General features: G+C 40.4%; 1 protein-coding gene and 1 non-coding gene across 8 annotated transcripts in view; both read left to right on the forward strand.

Moving 5' to 3' along the window:
- LOC131322316 (BTB/POZ domain-containing protein FBL11) overlaps positions 1–18,314 on the forward strand; it is a 60,401-nt gene that overhangs the window by 16,611 nt on the left and 25,476 nt on the right. For 5 of the 7 annotated variants that reach the window (XR_009198812.1, XM_058353594.1, XM_058353598.1 and 2 more), the window contains 4 exons: positions 2,623–2,761; positions 2,889–2,938; positions 17,326–17,414; positions 17,498–17,603. Coding sequence is in view for 6 of the 7 variants with exons in the window: in XM_058353594.1 (XP_058209577.1) it covers positions 2,623–2,761; positions 2,889–2,938; positions 17,326–17,414; positions 17,498–17,603 (384 nt within the window). In the remaining variant the exon portion in view is untranslated. Of the gene's footprint in view, positions 1–2,622; positions 2,762–2,888; positions 2,939–5,312; positions 5,442–17,325; positions 17,415–17,497; positions 17,604–18,314 lie in introns of those variants that run through there. The other 2 variants (XM_058353597.1, XM_058353595.1) reach the window with 2 other exon arrangements.
- LOC131324930 (small nucleolar RNA snoR100) lies at positions 2,222–2,329 on the forward strand. The gene has a single exon (XR_009199514.1). It is a non-coding gene; the product is annotated as a small nucleolar RNA snoR100 (small nucleolar RNA).

The following is an 18,314-nucleotide window of genomic DNA, read 5'->3' on the forward strand; positions in this document are numbered from 1 at the left end:
ACAAGCACGAAGCTGAGAACATTCCATACTCAACTTCAACCTTTTCCAACACCCTACTGTCCCACATCACCAACACCCCTTGCTACCCCAATTGCATCCAAATTAATCCAATTCACCCAGTGACTACCCCATAACTCCTTCACAATCATTATAGACATTTCATTTAGGCTCCGTTTGTTTGCCCGTAAAATATTATTGTCAAAAACATTTTACATGATTTCTGGTGTTTGGTTGTTGAAAAGCCCGGAAAATAATTTTTTGGGAAAATCTTTTACCTCATTGGGGGTAAAATGATTTACCGTCCAAAAGCCCGTAAGTTGTTTTCCAACGCATAGCCGACTCCACTCCACGATCACCTCGGTCGGATTAGTTGGAAGAATTTCGTCTCAATCCAACGGTAACACTTCCACGTGAACACATGCAAAGGGGAGTGCGCGCGCTCTCTCTCTCTCTCATAGTAAAAGCAAGACTTTGTCTCTAACAAATCAAGGCTGGGCAAAATTTCTTTCATCTCTCCTAGAATTGCTCCTGTTTCCAAGGTTTTAAACTAAAATAGGCTATCTTAAAAATAAAAAAAAAACTAAACTAGGCCAAGTAATTCAATGAGTTAAAGATTTGGAAACACTAAAATTGGACTTCAACCAAACACAGGAAAATAATTTTGGAAAAAACATTTTCACGTAAAACATTTTACATGGAAAATATTTTACATTGTAAAACATTTTACATCGAAACAAACGGAGCCTTCATTTAGTTTAGTTTCTTGCAAGCAAACGACATCCGCCTTCCATCCTTTAAGTAAAGACTTAACTACCACCCTCTTCTCCTTCGCATTTAAGCCTCTCACATTCCAATTAAGAATTTTAATTTTCATCAAAAAGATAAAATATTAACCCCTTCCACCTCTTCACAACCACTCTCCCCGACCTCCTTCTGCCCATCATAGTTAGTAGAACAATGTAATCTCTTCAACTCCCTCACCCCCTTCCTGTTCTTTCTTCCACTTTTCTTTGAATCTGACATAGCTCCTTTCCTCCACTTTTCTTCGATATCCAAAAATAATTGCATTGTTCTTTCTTCAAAACCATCATAAGAGAGACCCCCAAGAATTTACTAAAGCCAATGATCCTTTTCAACACCCATTTAGAAACTTCTTCCTGTGACATCTCACTTACCAACTTTTCTTTATCACTCCACGTCCCCACAGAGTCTGCTGCTGTTTCAAACTTTTTGTGCTCAGATTCCAAACTTGGGATATGCATGGGCACATGGCAGTCAAAATAAGAACACCAAAACACACACACACACACACACACACACATTCACACTGCCAAATATACATAGATGTATGTTGAGGGAGGGAGGGAGGGAGGGAGTTCCCTATGTGCTTTCTGCTTTGTGTCGTCTCATGCAATGACACCTAAAAGAACAATATCTATTCTTCTCTCTTAGTTATTCTCAGTCCAGTGCATGACTGCTCGCAATTGGAAACTGAGTCACAAACCTTCCATTTTAATTTAGTTATTCCAAGGCCCCGTTCCGCAACGTAAAAAAAGCCCTTATTTTTTAAGAAGGTAATTTCAAGCTCAAAAATTATAGACTTATTGAAATCTAAAAATATGCAATATGGATTTTGTTTGAAAGATGTCATCGAGATCATTTATATGATGCAAAAAAAATTAAAAAAATTATTTTTCATTTACATTATTTTTGAGTTTGAAAATGTGAAATTAGCTGCTTATTTTTTAAGAAGGTTTCTGGAATGGGGCCCAAGTCTACCACGACATTTATTTGTATGTTCTGCAATTGACATAGTTTTTTAAAGATGAATAACAATTCAAGCTAAGATTTTCTCTCATAAATCTAACTAACTGGTGCAAGCTGACACATAATACAGCAAAAGCGTCCGTTTTTCCTGACCCAACTGATTACATTACATGTAAATTGTAATACAGCAATAGCAACCAAAATAACCGTCGTAGTAGAAACTTAGATATGACAGCCTAATGACTGTCAAAATTTTAAAAAAAATATGGAAAAACAACCTATCTAAAGTTATCCTAGCATGTTTTTTTAGAATAGTGTTCACTTCTATTCTGCTGACATGTAGGTGAAGGATCCTTTGCAAGACTTACAGAATAAATTAGCTAGAAATTCAGGGCTTAAAATCAACCACTAGACTTTCTTTATGCCTAATGTGTATACCGATGCTCTGGACTATCAATGAAGGAAGTATGGTAATGTGCACATAAATTGAATTGGATCTTTAGGCTTGCCCTCTCTGATGCCATTTGGCTTTGATTTGGGGGCATGGTTCCGCAGCAAAATAGGTATAGGGGGGCCACTGTTTGAGTGGTATTTTGAGAGTAGCCACTTTGTGCATATTGCCAAAGGTTAGGTCTGTCTCCAATCCTCCCCCGCCCATACATCCAATGATTGGGGACTACATGGGTTCTGTTGTTGTTGTTGTTGTTGACTTTCTTTATGCCATACATGTTCTATCACTCATTTTCTCTTTACTATCAGCAAGTGTTTGTTTCTATTTTACTGTTTTCATTCAACTTCAATTACTTGTTAAACTTTTCTTTGTTCTTTTCTAAAATATTTGCACAACATTTTTAGGCTGCATTATTTTTTGGAGTGGAGATGCTTCTTTTGAAATGCAAGGCTTGGTTAATTGATTTATCATCACAAGAAGGAATTTGCTCACTGCAACAGTTGGATAATTTAATCCATATATGGAGGTTTGGTGTACAGCATGGTGAGGATTCCTTAAAATTTTTGGGGCCTGCTTAGAATCAATTGAATAGGGAATTTTACACTTGTTTTGATTTCTTCTTTAATTCAACAAGCGTCAATCTGATATATTGAAGTGGATTATGTTGCAGCAAATGATTTCATTCCAGAACTTTGTACGAGCTATCTTGCAAGGAACTTTGTAAGTGCTTATCTACTGCATGCCTTTGTGTTGCCACCATATTCACCAATATTCTTCTCAATAACATGTTTGTTTGGAAAGTTGGTTCTGGAAAAGTTGGTATAGGTAGATGCATGTTTTGGAGTACTACTGGTTTACTGTTTTTGGATGTAGGAGATGCTATTGCTATCCTTTGTCTTCATACATTTTACAAATCTAGAGTAAAACAAGGAACCCAAGCATGTTACATACTTACATCCCAAGAAAGCACAGCTACTAGATCAGTCCTTCATCATTGAGGGATTTTGAATCTCATCAATCACGGAGATGTGGAATGTCCTCTACACCAAATCATCTTATGCTGCATTGCCCTGCATCAATTGTTTGTCACGCCCTAGATTTTTAACTTAAATAAATAAATCATTTCAGAAATAAAATCTTCGCTTTACATAAGTAATACCCAAAAGAGTCACCAAATTCGAATAAATACTTCTTTACAAATCCGACTTCAAAGTTTAAAGAAATTACAACGATGACACTCTGGCCCACTATTACTCAAATACAAAGTGCGATAAATTTCGAATTTACAAACGTTTCTGTCAAAGGAGATTAAGAAATTTAAGTTACAAATACATCTCTGTCTAATGAAAGTCATTACAAGTTGGCTAAGTTACTATCTAGGTTAGCTTCCAAGATATGACCCTTCAAATCCAGCACACATCACATGCAAACTATTTCCCAACGTTCGAACCTGAAAGTAATGATAGGTTGAGCTACACTAGCCCATTAGGAAAATCTTCTACCAATTCTATATCCAAACATGAAGACAAGTGCAGTGGGATGAAAGGCACGGAGAATGTAGTTCAATTGATAGAGAAGCATTCAACTCAAGACTCTTTTAACGATAGCGCGGACGGTACATTCTACGTAGTCAAGTAATGCCCAAAACGTCCAGTGAACAAGTTGTTTGATACACAAGAAGTATGTCAACATTTAGTACGTTTCATTTCATGATATTACACAGTCTCAAATAATCATATGATTCATGAGGCCACAACCAACTCCAACACCCACGACGTGACGCTCTATCACAAGCCTCCTTCAATTGTATTCCCACCCCTAGTGTTACAGTATAACCACTCCCAGGGTTACTGTATTTCCACCCCTCGCGTTACAATAAACCTTAACTACTTGGATCACTGTATTACCACCCCTTGCATTTCGAGACCTGCTTAAGTCTCCGTATTACCACCCCTTGCGTTTCGGGACTCCCTACTCCAACTCTTGACTCACACAATTACATTACTAACCAATATGCATACTAAGACTCGCCCTTGTTAACATTCGTGTATGTGTCGTCAAACGATATGCCAAATACATTATAAACATGCCACAATCATTCCCACATACAATCAATCACATAAGGCACATTTCGACATAGCTTTAATCAAGTATCCTACTAATCTTTCTTAAGAACAGACAACCAATGGAACGAGGGTAACTTAGATTATCCAAAAGAATTCAATTAAGCATGCTTGAAATAGGTTCGGAGGTGTCCAAAAGTGATTAGGAGTGATCGGGGCTCAATACGGTCGAGGATACACAAAACAGCATCAAAACTGTCGAGAGAGGGGAGGGATCGATCCCTCCTCACATGGGGATCGATCCCCAAAGGGCAAAAGTCCAGATTTGTGCATGACGATCGATCCCCAGGCGATTTTGGGCAATTTTTGCAGATTTTGACAGACTTTAAGGACATGAAAGAGGACAATCCAAACTCGATTTCTACACTCAAATCAACATATTAACACATAGAGAAGGAGAAGAAGTCCTTACCTCACAAAAAAAGCCAAGATCCACGCAATACGAACAAGCCCTAGCTCCACGAACTCCAAGATCAACCAAAAGCTTCCTTCCGAACTTCACCCAACGAAAACCAAGCTCAAAAACAAGCAAGCAAGGTGGAATGGAGGTGGATCTTGTGGGTTTTTGGGAGATTAGGTGGAGTTTCAAGAGAGAGAGAGAGAGAGAGAGAGAGAGAAAGGCGTGAGATGAGAGAGAGATATGGGAGGAGATTTTAATCTCCTACCCACACACACCCCTATATATATACCAACACATATGCAAATCGCACAAACACTCCCTCCACTAACAACTCCATCACTTTAAACCCCAAATCAAATAATTCCTCGCACTTTTCACATTATCCCCAATTTCAGCATTTATATAATCTTTAAATATTTTTCTGAAAATACGGGTTTCTACATTGTTGGTCTGGCAAACTGGTGGTTTTCGAATAGCTTCAGAAATTTAGAAAAATCGTGTTGGGAGGTATGCTTCTTCGCAGTGATATGGTCAATCTGGCTAGCCGGCAACGATCTTATTTTCAATAAGAAGACGCTTGAGAAGACAGAGGTAGTGGACCTTATAAAGACAAGGATGGCTATTTGGATCAAAGGGAAGTTCAACTTGCGTGTATACTCAGTTGAAGATTTCAAAAGGAGTCTATCAGGAATCAGGAGAAGTAAGGTTTAGTCTAGTTGATCAATTCTGTTGGGGGTTTCCTTGCCTCATCCAATGTTTTATTGGATGCTTTTTTTTGGGTGTTTGTTTATATTAGCATTTGATCTCCTTAGTCATTATTGTCAACCGGCCTTGGCAGCTTTGATCTAAGCATGATGCTTCTTTAAATGTTTCTTGATGTACCCTTTCAAGCTTCAATAAAAAAAAATTCTTTGCAGAGCAAAAAAAACAAAAACTTTTTTTTTTCCCCAATGGGTATCCCAATCAAAACTTGGTGTTGTGGAAGTACTTAACAAATACATAAATCTTAAAACCACTTCACACTGCGTTTATGTTCCAAGAATCGTATACATTGTATCGGTTACAAGTCATGTTCATGGTTTTTCTGTTTTTTGACAGACTTACTGAAGAGCCTCATATGGGTGTAAGTTCTTTGAACAAAGGCATTAGATAATTAGTCAAAGGATGCACATAGGCTAAATTCAACTGACCTGCTTGACCTTGATATACATCTCCTGATCTGAATTCGACTTTTGATTATGTGCTGGAGTCGCTCATAAACCCTTAAAACTGCAAATTTTTAAACCAATAAACTCACTATACTCGGGTCCTGCAAACATGAGTTTTTCTATGTGGCCTGCCTCTTTTGACCTAGACAGAATTCACATATCATTGGTCCGGAGATTGAGGCTGTATCATTCGTGTTCAAATTGCGGTTGTCAATTGTATTGCTTTTGATTTTTAGTTGTGTGGAGTTAAGATTGAAATATGGGTACAATCCGTGATTGCAGATGTTGTTCGTGATACTTCAGAGAACAAAAAAGCCCTACGTATTGTATTGCTAAAGATATTGATTACAAGAATAATAAAAAGAGGTTATATAGGCTAACCCTAATAACGTTAAATAAACCTAATATAACAAAAGGACTAAACTACCCTTAAAATAATAACAGATAACAAGAGACACTAAAACCCTAGATTAACACCCCCCCTCAAACTCAGGAGGTGAGCGCAGAGAGCATCAGGAGTTTGCCAAGAAGAAAACGGAAACGAGCAGCAGTGTGAGTTTTTGTGAAAAAATCAGCCAGCTGCAGCGAGGATGGAACAAACGGCAAGTCAATCGTGCCTGACTATCAATCTCGATATGCTTAGTACGCTCATGGAAGACGGAATTGTGGGCAATTTGGATGGCGCTCTTATTGTCACAATAAAGAGGTGTGGGAGATACAAGAGAGACACCCATATCAGATAGAAGCCATCGTAGCCAAACTATTTCAGCTGTAGCCGAAGCCATAGCACGATATTCAGCTTCAGCGGTAGAGCGAGCAATAACCGATTGTTTCTTGCTTTTCCAGGAGAGAAGAGAATCCCCGAGAAAAACACAAAAACCTGAGGTAGACTTCCGATCAGAAACATCACCAGCCCAATCAGCATCAGCATAGGCCCGAAGAGTCAAACTGGAAGTGAAAGAGATCAACAAACACTGAAAGGTAGTGCAACGAACGTAGCGCAAAATACGTAGGAGGGCAGCCCAATGAGTAGACCGAGGAGTAGAAACAAATTGGTTGACGAAATGAACCGCACAAGCGATGTCCGGGCGAGTCACTGTCAGATAGACCAAACAACCAACCAATTCACGATACTGGGTAGGATCATCTAAAGGAACACCATCAGAAGGATTGAACTTGATATGCAATTCAAGAGGAGTATCAATAATCTTGTCATCAGTGAGATGAGCACGATGAAGAATATCAGAGACATTTAGTTTGCGATAACAAGTAACCTTCGGGGGATGAAGCCACCTCAATACCAAGAAAATAGCGAAGCAGACCCAAATCCTTCATTTCGAACTTGCGAAACAGATGAGACTTAACCTCAGTAATAGCTACAGAATCAGAGCCCGTAATAATCATATCATCCACATACAATAAAAGAAGAACGATCCCTGCAGAAGTCTGACGAATAAAGAGAGCTGAGTCATGCTGACTAGGGCGGAACCCAATCTGCAGTGCAACAGAATGAAACCGCTCATACCAAGCACGAGGAGACTGTTTAAGGCCATAAAGAGCACGGCGGAGACGACATACAAGATCAGGAGAGTGAGAAAAGCCCGGAGGGGGCCGCAGATACACTTCTTCAGATAGATACCCATTGAGAAAAGCGTTCTTGACATCCAACTGAAAGAGAGACCATTGGTGCACCGCAGCAACAGATATCAATGTGCGGACTGTGGTCATCTTTGCAACAGGAGCAAAGGTCTCCTCATAATCAATCCCATATTCTTGAGCGAAGCCTTTTGCAACAAGCCGAGCTTTATACTGCTCTAAAGAACCATCAAAATGAGTTTTGACTTTATAAACCCACTTGCAACCAATGATATTCTTACCATCTGGTAGAGGTACCAAATCCCAAGTTTGAGTCTTAGCTAGAGCAGTGAGTTCATCATTCATGGCATTGACCCAATTGGGATCATTACAAGCTTCTTTATATGACCTGGGTTCAACATAAGTATGGATACGAGAGAGAAAAGAGCAGTAGGTAGAAGAGAAACAGGTATTAGTAAAGCCAAGTCTTACCGGTGGGCGACGTTCACGAGTAGGATACCGAGGTTCAAGACCAGGGTCCAAGGAGGCAGCGGGAGGATCAATAGAGCTGGGAGGAGGAGCCGAAGAGACTGCATGGTGTCGATTCCGAGAGTATACATGCGGAAAGGGTGGAATGAGAGTAGACTGAGAGGGAGCAGAAGACGCCACAGGAAGATCAGACACTTTAACAGTAGAAATGTACTCTTCAGAAGGGACCTCAGAAGGAAATGGGTCAATATGAACCAAGTCTGCCTTAGTGACAGGTGCAATTTTGGGAGGAAGGGAAAAATAGGGCAGACGCTCAAGAAAAGTAACATGCCTCGACACATATAGCTTCCTTGTCACAGGGTCATAACAACGATAACCTTTCTGATTGATACCATACCCCAAGAAAACACAGAGGACACATCGAGCACTAAGTTTAGTGCGGTCCTTCTTAGGAAGAAGGACAAAACAAGTAGAACCAAACACACGAAGGAGGGAGTAGTTGGGAACTTGACCATAGAGACGCTCGTAAGGGCAAGCACCAGAGAGGAGGGGTAGGCATCTGATTCAATCGATAAGCTGCAGTGAGAATAGCTTCTCCCCAGAATATAGCGGGAACAGAGGAAGATAGAAGAAGAGACCTAGCAGTGTTAAGGAGATGGCGATGTTTTCTTTCAGCACGACCATTTTGGGAAGGTGTATCAATACACGAGGATTGATGAATTGTTCCATGAGTTGCTAAAAAATCTGTAAATTCTGTAAGAGAGTACTCCCCATCCAAGTCAGAACGAAGAATTTTAATCGTGGTAGAAAATTGAGTTTGAATCATCATATGAAATGTGCGATAGACTTTATAAAAATCAGATTTATGTGTAAGCAAATAGACCCATGTATATCGACTGTAATCATCTACAAAGGAGACATAATAAACTGAACCACCCTTGGTTGCAATTGGGGAAGGCCCCCACAAATCTGTGTGAACAACTTGGAAAGGTGAAGTGGAAAAAGAAGTACTTTTATTAAACGGTAAAGCAGACATCTTTGCTACTTACAACCACTGCACTCAGAAATATCACTAATAGAAATGTTACCCAAAAAACTAGACTGAACAAGAAGTTTCAAACGCTCACTAGACAAATGACCTAATCTAGAATGCCAAAGATAAAAAGGAGAGGATTTTTCATCCAAACGAAAAGACGACAATGCAGTGGAAGTAGACTCCATAGGAACATGCAGGCTCTCCAGCACATATAGATCACCAACTCTGCGGCCGGTCCCAATCTGCTTCTTGGACACCCGGTCCTGCACAACACAACTAGAGGAAGAGAACAAGACGTCAAAACCAGAGTCGGACAACTGACTTATCGAAAAAAGGCTTAAAGACAAATGGGGCACATAGAAGACATTAGGAAGTGATAATAAAGAAGAAGCCGCAGGAAGGATAGACCCTGCAAGCACAACAGGCATATGAGATCCATTTGCAATAGCAATACTAATGGGAGGGACAGGGGAGATAGAATTACAAAGTAACGACAAATCAGGAGTCATATGATTGGAGCAACCAGAATCAAAAATCCATGTGGTGGGTAAGATATTTGTGGTATAACCACTGTGCAAACCTGGCAAGGTAGCAGTCATAGCAGAAGCCTGTGAATGATTTCCTTGGGTAGCTATAAATGCCTAACTGTTGCCACTGATCAAATAAGGGAGAAGGTGGGACTCCGTTAGCGGTAGGAGTTGCAAAGGCTGTTGGAGGTCGAGGAGCCCGGGATGGTGGCCGAGAAGATGATGGTGCAGTCGAATTACGTCCTTTTGGCTGCAAAAGCTTAGGACATGCATGCTTCCAATGTCCCTTTTGACGGCAAAAACTGCACTCATCCATGGCAACCCGAGGCTTGGGCTTGCCAGTAACCTGTATCAAATGTGAAGCTGGAGTGGGTAGAAAGGGTGCCAAGTGCTGAATAGGAGCTGCTGGAGTGACAAACACAGATTGAGTAGGAGGAGCAATGGAGGATACTTTGAACCTAGTTTCCTCTGCAATAAGTTCACGAACTGCACCATCCACTGTAGGTAAGGGAGACCGATGTAAGATAGCTCCTCGAAGGGGTTCAAATTCACCTCGAAGAACCATCAGAAACTGAACAAGACGGTTTTTCTCACGATACTGCAAATAGCTATCAAGTAATTGCAAGTCTGAGGGTTCCATAACAGCCAACTGATCCCAATAATTTGTCATCTCATTATAGAATTCCTGAATCGATTTATCCTTTTGAGTAGCACTGCGAATAGACATCTCAAGCTCATATTGTTTAGCAAAGTTTGATTCAAGATACATAGATTTCAAATAATCCCACACTTTCTTTGATGTGTCATATTTCGAGAAATTCATTCCAATACTTGGTTCAACAGAGTTGTGAATCCAAGTAAGTATCTGTGCATTTTCAATCTTCCATTTTTCAATAGCAGTGGCAGACCCTTCAGACTTACTATCTAGAACAGGACATGGTACTGAACCATCTACATGTCCCCATACTCCCTTACCCACAATAAAATTCTTCATAACATATGCCCAGTAAGAATAATTATTACCAGTTAAACGCACACTGGTAGCTTGAGTTTTATCGTCTACCATGGTGATTAATTAACTTCCTGGTAATAAGCAGGAAAGAGTCAAACAATTCCAGAAGCAAAGAAAGTAGTCACAAGTTATGAAAACAGAATTGATAAGCCCAAGCTGAACTCTGTGAGTGCTGAATAAGACTTTAACAGTGCAGAATACCAAGCTCTGAAGTCAAAATACCTTGAATATGCTAACCCAGGTTGATTTGAATGCAGACAGTGTGAAACACTATAGATTAGTTACCGAAATACCTCACTGATGTGAATCCAGACAGGTTTGAGTGCAGAAGAAAAAGACCCAGTGGATTTTGAGTGCAAACGGAAGAAACCCAAAAGATTCCAAGGACAATCGTCGTTCGCGGTGGCGAAGTTGATCTCCGGTGGTCGGCGTGAGTTGAGGATGGCTGCCGAGTAGTCGGCAGGTACTGTTGGTGGTCGGCGAGTGCTCTATGAGCAGAGAGAGAAGTCGTTTGGGAAAGAGGTGCTGTGAGAGATGCAAAGAGATGCAGAGAGGTGCGTTGGGGAGAAGATACGATAGCCTAGGAAAAGGCTCTGATACCATGATACTTCAGAGAACAAAAAAGCCCTACATATTGTATTGCTAAAGATATTGATTACAAGAATAATAAAAAGAGGTTATATAGGCTAACCCTAATAACGTTAGATAAACCTAATATAACAAAAGGACTAAACTACCCTTAAAATAATAACAGATAACAAGAGACACTAAAACCCTAGATTAACAGTTCGCTCTACATAAATCTTGAATCCCCGTAAGAATTTTTGATAACCGCTTTTCTTGCTTGCTCACTTTGCATCTTGAATGCCATATTTTACTTGGGCAACTCACCCTAGTGGTGGAAGCAAGAAATATGGACTTAGTGAAACTTCAGAGAAAGAGAACTAACGTATTGTATGACTGAAAAGATTAATGATACAAGAATAATAAAGAGGTTATATAGGCTAACCCTAATAATGTTAGACAAACCTAATATAACAAAAGGACTAAACTACCCTTAAAATAATAACAAATAACAAGAGACACAAAATCCCTAGACTAACACCCCCCCTCAAACTCAGGAGGTGAGTGCAAAGAGCATCATGAGTTTGCCAAGCAGAAAACGGAAATGAGCAACAGTGTGAGTTGTCGTGAAAAAATCAGCCAACTGCATCAAGGATGGAACAAACGGCAAGTCAATAGTGCCTGACTGTAGATGTTGGTGCACAAAATGACAATCAATCTCGATATGCTTAGTACGCTCATGAAAGATGAAATTGTGGGCAATCTGGATGGCGCTCTTATTGTCACAATAAAGAGGTGTGGGAGATGCAAGAGAGACACCCATATCAGAGAAGCCATCGTAGCCAAACTATTTCAGCGGTAGCTGAAGCCATAGCACGATATTCAGCTTCAGCAGTAGAGCGAGCAATAACTGATTGTTTCTTGCTTTTCCAGGAGAGAAGAAAATCCCCGAGAAAAACACAGAAACCTGAGGTAGACTTTCGATCAAATACATCACCAGTCCAATCAGCATCAGCATAGGCCCAAAGAGTCAAACTGGAAGGGGAAGAGATCAACAAACACTAAAAGGTAGTGCAACAAACATATCACAAAATACTTAGGAGGGCAGCCCAATGAGTAGACCGAGGAGCAGAAACAAATTGGCTGACGATATGAACTACATAAGCGATGCCCGAGCGAGTCATTGTAAGATAGACTAAACAACCAACCAATTCACGATACTGGGTAGGATCATCTAGAGGAACACCATCAAAAGGATTGAACTTGGTATGCAATTCAAGAGGAGTATCAATAATCTTGTCATCAGTGAGATGAGCACAATGAAGAATATCAGAGACATATTTAGTTTGCGATAACAAGTAACCTTTGGGGGAGGAAGCCACCTCAATACCGAGAAAATAGCGAAGCAGACCCAAATCCTTCATTTCGAACTCGCGAAACAGATGGGACTTAACCTCAGTAATAGTTACAGAATCAGAGCCCGTAATAATCATGTCATCCACATACAATAAAAGCAGAACGATCTTGCAGAAGTCTGACAAATAAAGAGAGCTGAGTCATGCTGACTAGGTCGGAACCCAATCTGCAGTGCAACAAAATTAAACCGCTCATACCAAGCACGAGGAGACTGCTTAAGGCCATAAAGAGCACGGTGGAGATGACATACAAGACTAGGAGAGTGAGAAAGGCCTGGAGGGGGCCGCATATACACTTCTTAAGATAGATACCCATTGAGAAAAGCGTTCTTGACATCCAACTGAAAGAGAGACCATTGCTGCACCGCAGCAACAGATATCAATGTGCGGACCGTGGTCATCTTTGCGACAGGAGCAAAGGTCTCCTCATAATCAATCCCATAGTCTTGAGCGAAGCCCTTTGTAGCAAGCCGAGCTTTATACCGCTCTAAAGAACCATCAGAATGAGTTTTGACTTTATAAACCCACTTGCAACCAGTGATATTCTTACATTCTGGCAGTGGTACCAAATCCCAAGTTTGAGTCTTAGCAAGAGCAGTGAGTTCATCATTCATAGCATTGACCCAATTGGGATCATTACAAGCTTCTTTATATGACCTGAGTTCAACATAAGTATGGATACGAGAGAGAAAAGAGCAGTAGGTAGAAGAGAAATAGGTATTAGTAAAGCCAAGTCTTACTGATGGGTGACGTTCACGAGTAGGATACCGAGGTTTAGATGGACCAGGGTCCAAGGAGGCAGCGGGAGGATCAATAGAGCTAGGAGGAGGAGCCAGAAAGACTGCATTGCGTCGACTACGAGAGTATGCATACGGAAAGGGTGGAATGAGAGTAGACTGAGAGCGAGCAGAAGGGACCTCAGAAGGAAATGGGTCAATATGAACCAAGTCTGCCTTAGCGACAGGAGCAATTTTGGGAGGAAGGGAAAAATAGGGCAGACACTCAAGAAAAGTAACATGCTTCGACACATACAGCTTCTTTGTCATAGGGTCATAACAGCGATAGCCTTTCTGATTGATACCATACCCCAAGAAAACACAGAGGACACATCGAGCACTAAGTTTAGGGCGATCCTTCTTAGGAAGAAGGACAAAACAAGTAGAACCAAACATATGAAGGAGGGAGTAGTTGGGAACTTGACCATAGAGACGCTCGTAAGGGCAAGCACCAGAGAGAAGAGGGGTAGGCATTTGATTCAATAGATAAGCTGCAGTGAGAATAGCTTCTCCCTAGAATATAGCGGGAACCGAAGAAGAAAGAAGAGACCTAGGAGTGTTAAGGAGATGGCGATGTTTTCTTTTAGCACGACCATTTTGGGAAGGTGTATCAGTACACAAGGATTGATAAATTGTTTCATGAGTTGCTAAAAAAATTGTAAATTCTGTAAGAGAGTATTCCCCACCCAAGTCAGAATGAAGAATTTTAATCGTGGTTGAAAACTGAGTTTGAATCATCATATGAAATGTGCGATAGACTTTATAAAAATCAGATTTATGTGTAAGCAAATAGACACATGTATATTGACTGTAATCATCTACAAAGGAGACATAATAAACAAAATCACCCTTGGTTGCAATCGGGGAAGGTCCCCCACAACCATTGCACTCAGAAATATCACTAATAGAAATGTTACCCGAAAACCAGACTGAACAAGAAGTTTCAATCGCTCACTAGACAAATGACCTAATCTAGAATGCCAAAGATAAAAAGGAGAGGATTTTTCATCCAAACGAAAAGATGACAATGCAGTGGAAGTAGACTCTGTAGGAACATGCAAGCTCTCCAGCCCATATAGATCACCAACTCTACAGCCGGTCCCAATCTGCTTCTTGGACACCCGGTCCTGCATAACACAACCAGAGGAAGAGAGCAAGATGTCAAAACCAGAGTCGGACAATTGACTTATCGAAACAAGGCTTAAAGACAAATGAGGCACATAGAAGACATTAGGGAGTGACAATAAAGAAGAAGCAGTAGGAAGGATAGACCCAGCAAGCACAACATGCATTTGAGATCCATTTGCAGGAGCAATACTAATGGGAGGGACAGGGGAGATAGAATTACAAAGTAACGACAAATCAGGAGTCATATGATTGGAGCAACCGGAATAAAAAATCCATGTGGTGGGTAAGATACCTGTGGTATAAGCACTGTGCAAACCTGGCAAGGTAGTGGTCATAGCAGAAGCCTGTGAATGATTCCCTTGGGTAGTTATAAATGCCTGAAACTGCTGCCACTGATCAAATAAGGGGGAAGGTGGGACTCCGCTAGCTATAGGAGTTGCAAAGGCGGTTGGAGGTCGAGGAGTCTGTGATGGTGGCCGAGAAGATGATGGTGCAGTTGAATTAGGAGAATTATGTCCTTTTGGCTGCAAAAGCTTACGATATGCATGCTTCCAATGTCCCTTTTGACGGCAAAAACTGCACTCATCCATGACAACCCGAGGCTTGGGCTTGCTGGTAACCTGTATCCAATGTGAAGCTGGAGTGGGTAGAAGGGGTGCCAAGTGTTGAATAGGGGGAGTTGCTGGAGTGACAAACACAGGCTGAGTAGGAGGAGCAATGGAGGATACTTTGAACCTAGTTTCCTCTGCAATAAGTTCACGAACTGCACCATCCACTGTAGGTAAGGGAGACCGATGTAAGATAGCTCCACGGAGGGGTTCAAATTCACCTCGAAGAACCATCAGAAACTGAACAAGACAGTTTTTCTCACGATACTTCAAATAGCTATCAGGTAATTGCAAGTCTGAGGGTTCCATAACAGCCAAACTGATCTCAATAATTTGTCATCTCATTATAGAATTCCTAAATCGATTTATCCTTTTGAGTAGTAGTGCGAATAGACATCTCAAGCTCATATTGTTTAGCAAAGTTTGATTCAAGATACATTGATTTCAAATAATCCCACACTTTCTTTGATGTGTCATATTTCAAGAAATTCATTCCAATACTTGGTTCTACAGAGTTGTGAATCCAAGTATCTGTGCATTTTCAATCTTCCATTTTTCAATAGCAGTGGCAGACCCTTTGGACTTACTATCTAGAATAGGACATGGTACTGAACCATCTACATGTCCCCATACTCCCTTACCCACAATAAAATTCTTCATAACATATGCCCAGTAAGAATAGTTATTACCATTTAAACGCACATAGATAGCTTGAGTTTTATCGTCAACCATGATGATAAACGGATAAGAAAATTCAGTACTGTACTGAAGAGAATTATAGAGAGATAACTGTGGTAACCCGAATCTGGTTCAAAACTGATCTAGAGAGAGAGAGAGAGAGAGAGAGAGAGTCCCCAACCAGTAAGAGAAACACCCAAAGTAAGCACTACACAACTGATCGAGGGATTTTCAAGAACAACCCAGTGTTGCCGGTGACTGGAACAAGGTCTGCGATGGTCAGAAGGTGGTTGCCGGTGATCAGAGATGTTAGTGGTGGTGCTTGTTAGATCGAGTGTGGCGTACAAGAGAGAAAGAGAGAGAGCGCCGTATTAGAGAGAGAGGGGGATGTTGCTGTCGTATGAGAGAAAAGGAGAGATGCTACTGTGCAACTCCAGCAACGGCGGCCAGTGGGTCTAAGAAGACCCGCTCTGATACCATGAAACTTCAGAGAAGAGAACTAACGTATTGTATTACTGGAAAGATTAATGATTACAAGAATAATAAAGAGGTTATATAGGCTAACCCTAATAACGTTAGACAAACCTAATATAACAAAAGGACTAAACTACCCTTAAAATAATAACAAATAACAAGAGACACTAAATCCCTAGACTAACACTTAGATCATGTGAAAATGTTTTCATGGAGATGATTTGAAGGTTTTGAAGGTAAAACAGCATTGATGCCACTAAGAAGATATAAATGAAGAATTAACATGCATGTAAACAGTATGATGGAGAGAAGAGGTATTGGTTGTAGCTTAAGTGAGTGATGTTCTGTCATTGTGGCCAATGATCAAAGAGTAAGTCAATACTAAGAGGACATTGCCTGAAGAACCAAAGCAAGATGACGTGGAAATCAGTCTGTAGTGTGTTTTCTGGCTATAGGTTACTGACAAAGTTGGTGGAAAGTTCAATAGAGTACTACCTGGGAAGCTTGAGGGACTGATTTCTTTGATGCATCCTGTTCATGATAAGGAAATTATTTCGAAGTGAGGGTTAGATGTATGAGTAAATGCCGAAAATAGAACAAAGATTGTGTTCTGGGCCATTAGAAGTGGATCAAATTGAGAAACTATGAGGCCAGTTTTTGATAATTTAACATGCTTTAGCATTAACCTAATTACTTAGGTAGAGAAGTGTTTTTTCAATACTTGGTTGGTTGCTGAGATTGTTGCGGAGAACATGATTCCTCTGGATTTTAATTGGATCATGGTTTTGCATGGCACTCCCAAGCGACAATGTATCATCTTAGGTTCTACAGTCTTTTGTAATTTTCCAGTGCTAAATGAAAGCAGTGCACATAAAAAAAACTTGCTGGTGTCTGAATCTTTTTAAGTTGTTTTATTTCCTTTATTCCCATCTATTTACAAAAACATGTAATATGACTCCGAGAAAGTTATTTCCTTCATTTTTGTTGGATAATGTCTCCTTCAAAATTTGTCTTGTTTTGCAAGTATTTTGTTCTCAGAGAGCGCCAATCTGTTTCTTCTCATGCAACCTAATAACTAACGATTTCTTCTACAGATGTGGGTGATGAACTGCAACTCTTTTCCTTGTATACCCTGGAATTTGTTAGTTTCTTGCGTTAAGCATCCTGATTTGACTGTAGACAGGTTGGTTTGAACTTTGTTCTATGACAGAATGTCTGATGCTTTCCTTCACGTTACCTGGAACTCTAATGATCTACCTCTTCCAGTGAGAGGCATCTTGCTGATTCTTTGATAGCTTGGCTTGCTTCTAACAATGAACAAGTTGAACGCTGGCACAACACCGGAGATGATTGCAGTGGAATTCTAAAAGAGGTAACGATGGGATGTTTCAACCCTTCTCACTGAGGAACCAATAGTAATTTTTTTTCTTTTCTGGAAGGATTTCTCTATCTCTTCGATACAGTACAGTTTTAAGAAATATTGACAAAATTTTCCTACAATTGCAATTGTGCTGGGTGTTAAAAAATACTTTGACAGCTCTCGAAGTAGTAAGTTTTGAAGGTTTAGAGAGCAAAAGGTGCAAGATTTGGCTGTCCGGAAATGAGTTTTGGACAGCACCTATTTGTGGTAGTTACTGCTATACAAAAGACCAAAACTAGGAAAAGAAGTTCCAGGTGGTTAGGATTTGACATGTTAGTTTGAGGCCAAAAAGACTAAATTTTAGGGGTTATGGAGTAGTATCAGTACGTCACCAATAGTGTTTGTAAGGCACTGTTATGCATTACTTAGAAGAGGTAAGACTAGCAATCTAACTCAGAATTTCCTAGGAATTAACCCAAGGCAATGCAGCGTTATGCATCACACAAAGCTTCATAGGTTTAGCGAATTCTAGTAATTTTGTCCCAAGGAATAATTTATAAGTACCTGGGCTGCTTTAATTCCCCAAAGAAATTGACTTACTACTCAAACATTGATAAATTTTGACCTACTAAAATATTGTAGGCATAACAAAAACTTCACACAAGACAGATGCCATTGTTTGAGACATGGTGCGATCCATGGTTTATCCGCGCGCTGTATCCA

This window comes from Rhododendron vialii, chromosome 4a (assembly GCF_030253575.1).
Source record: "Rhododendron vialii isolate Sample 1 chromosome 4a, ASM3025357v1".
Classification (NCBI taxonomy): Eukaryota; Viridiplantae; Streptophyta; class Magnoliopsida; order Ericales; family Ericaceae; genus Rhododendron; species Rhododendron vialii.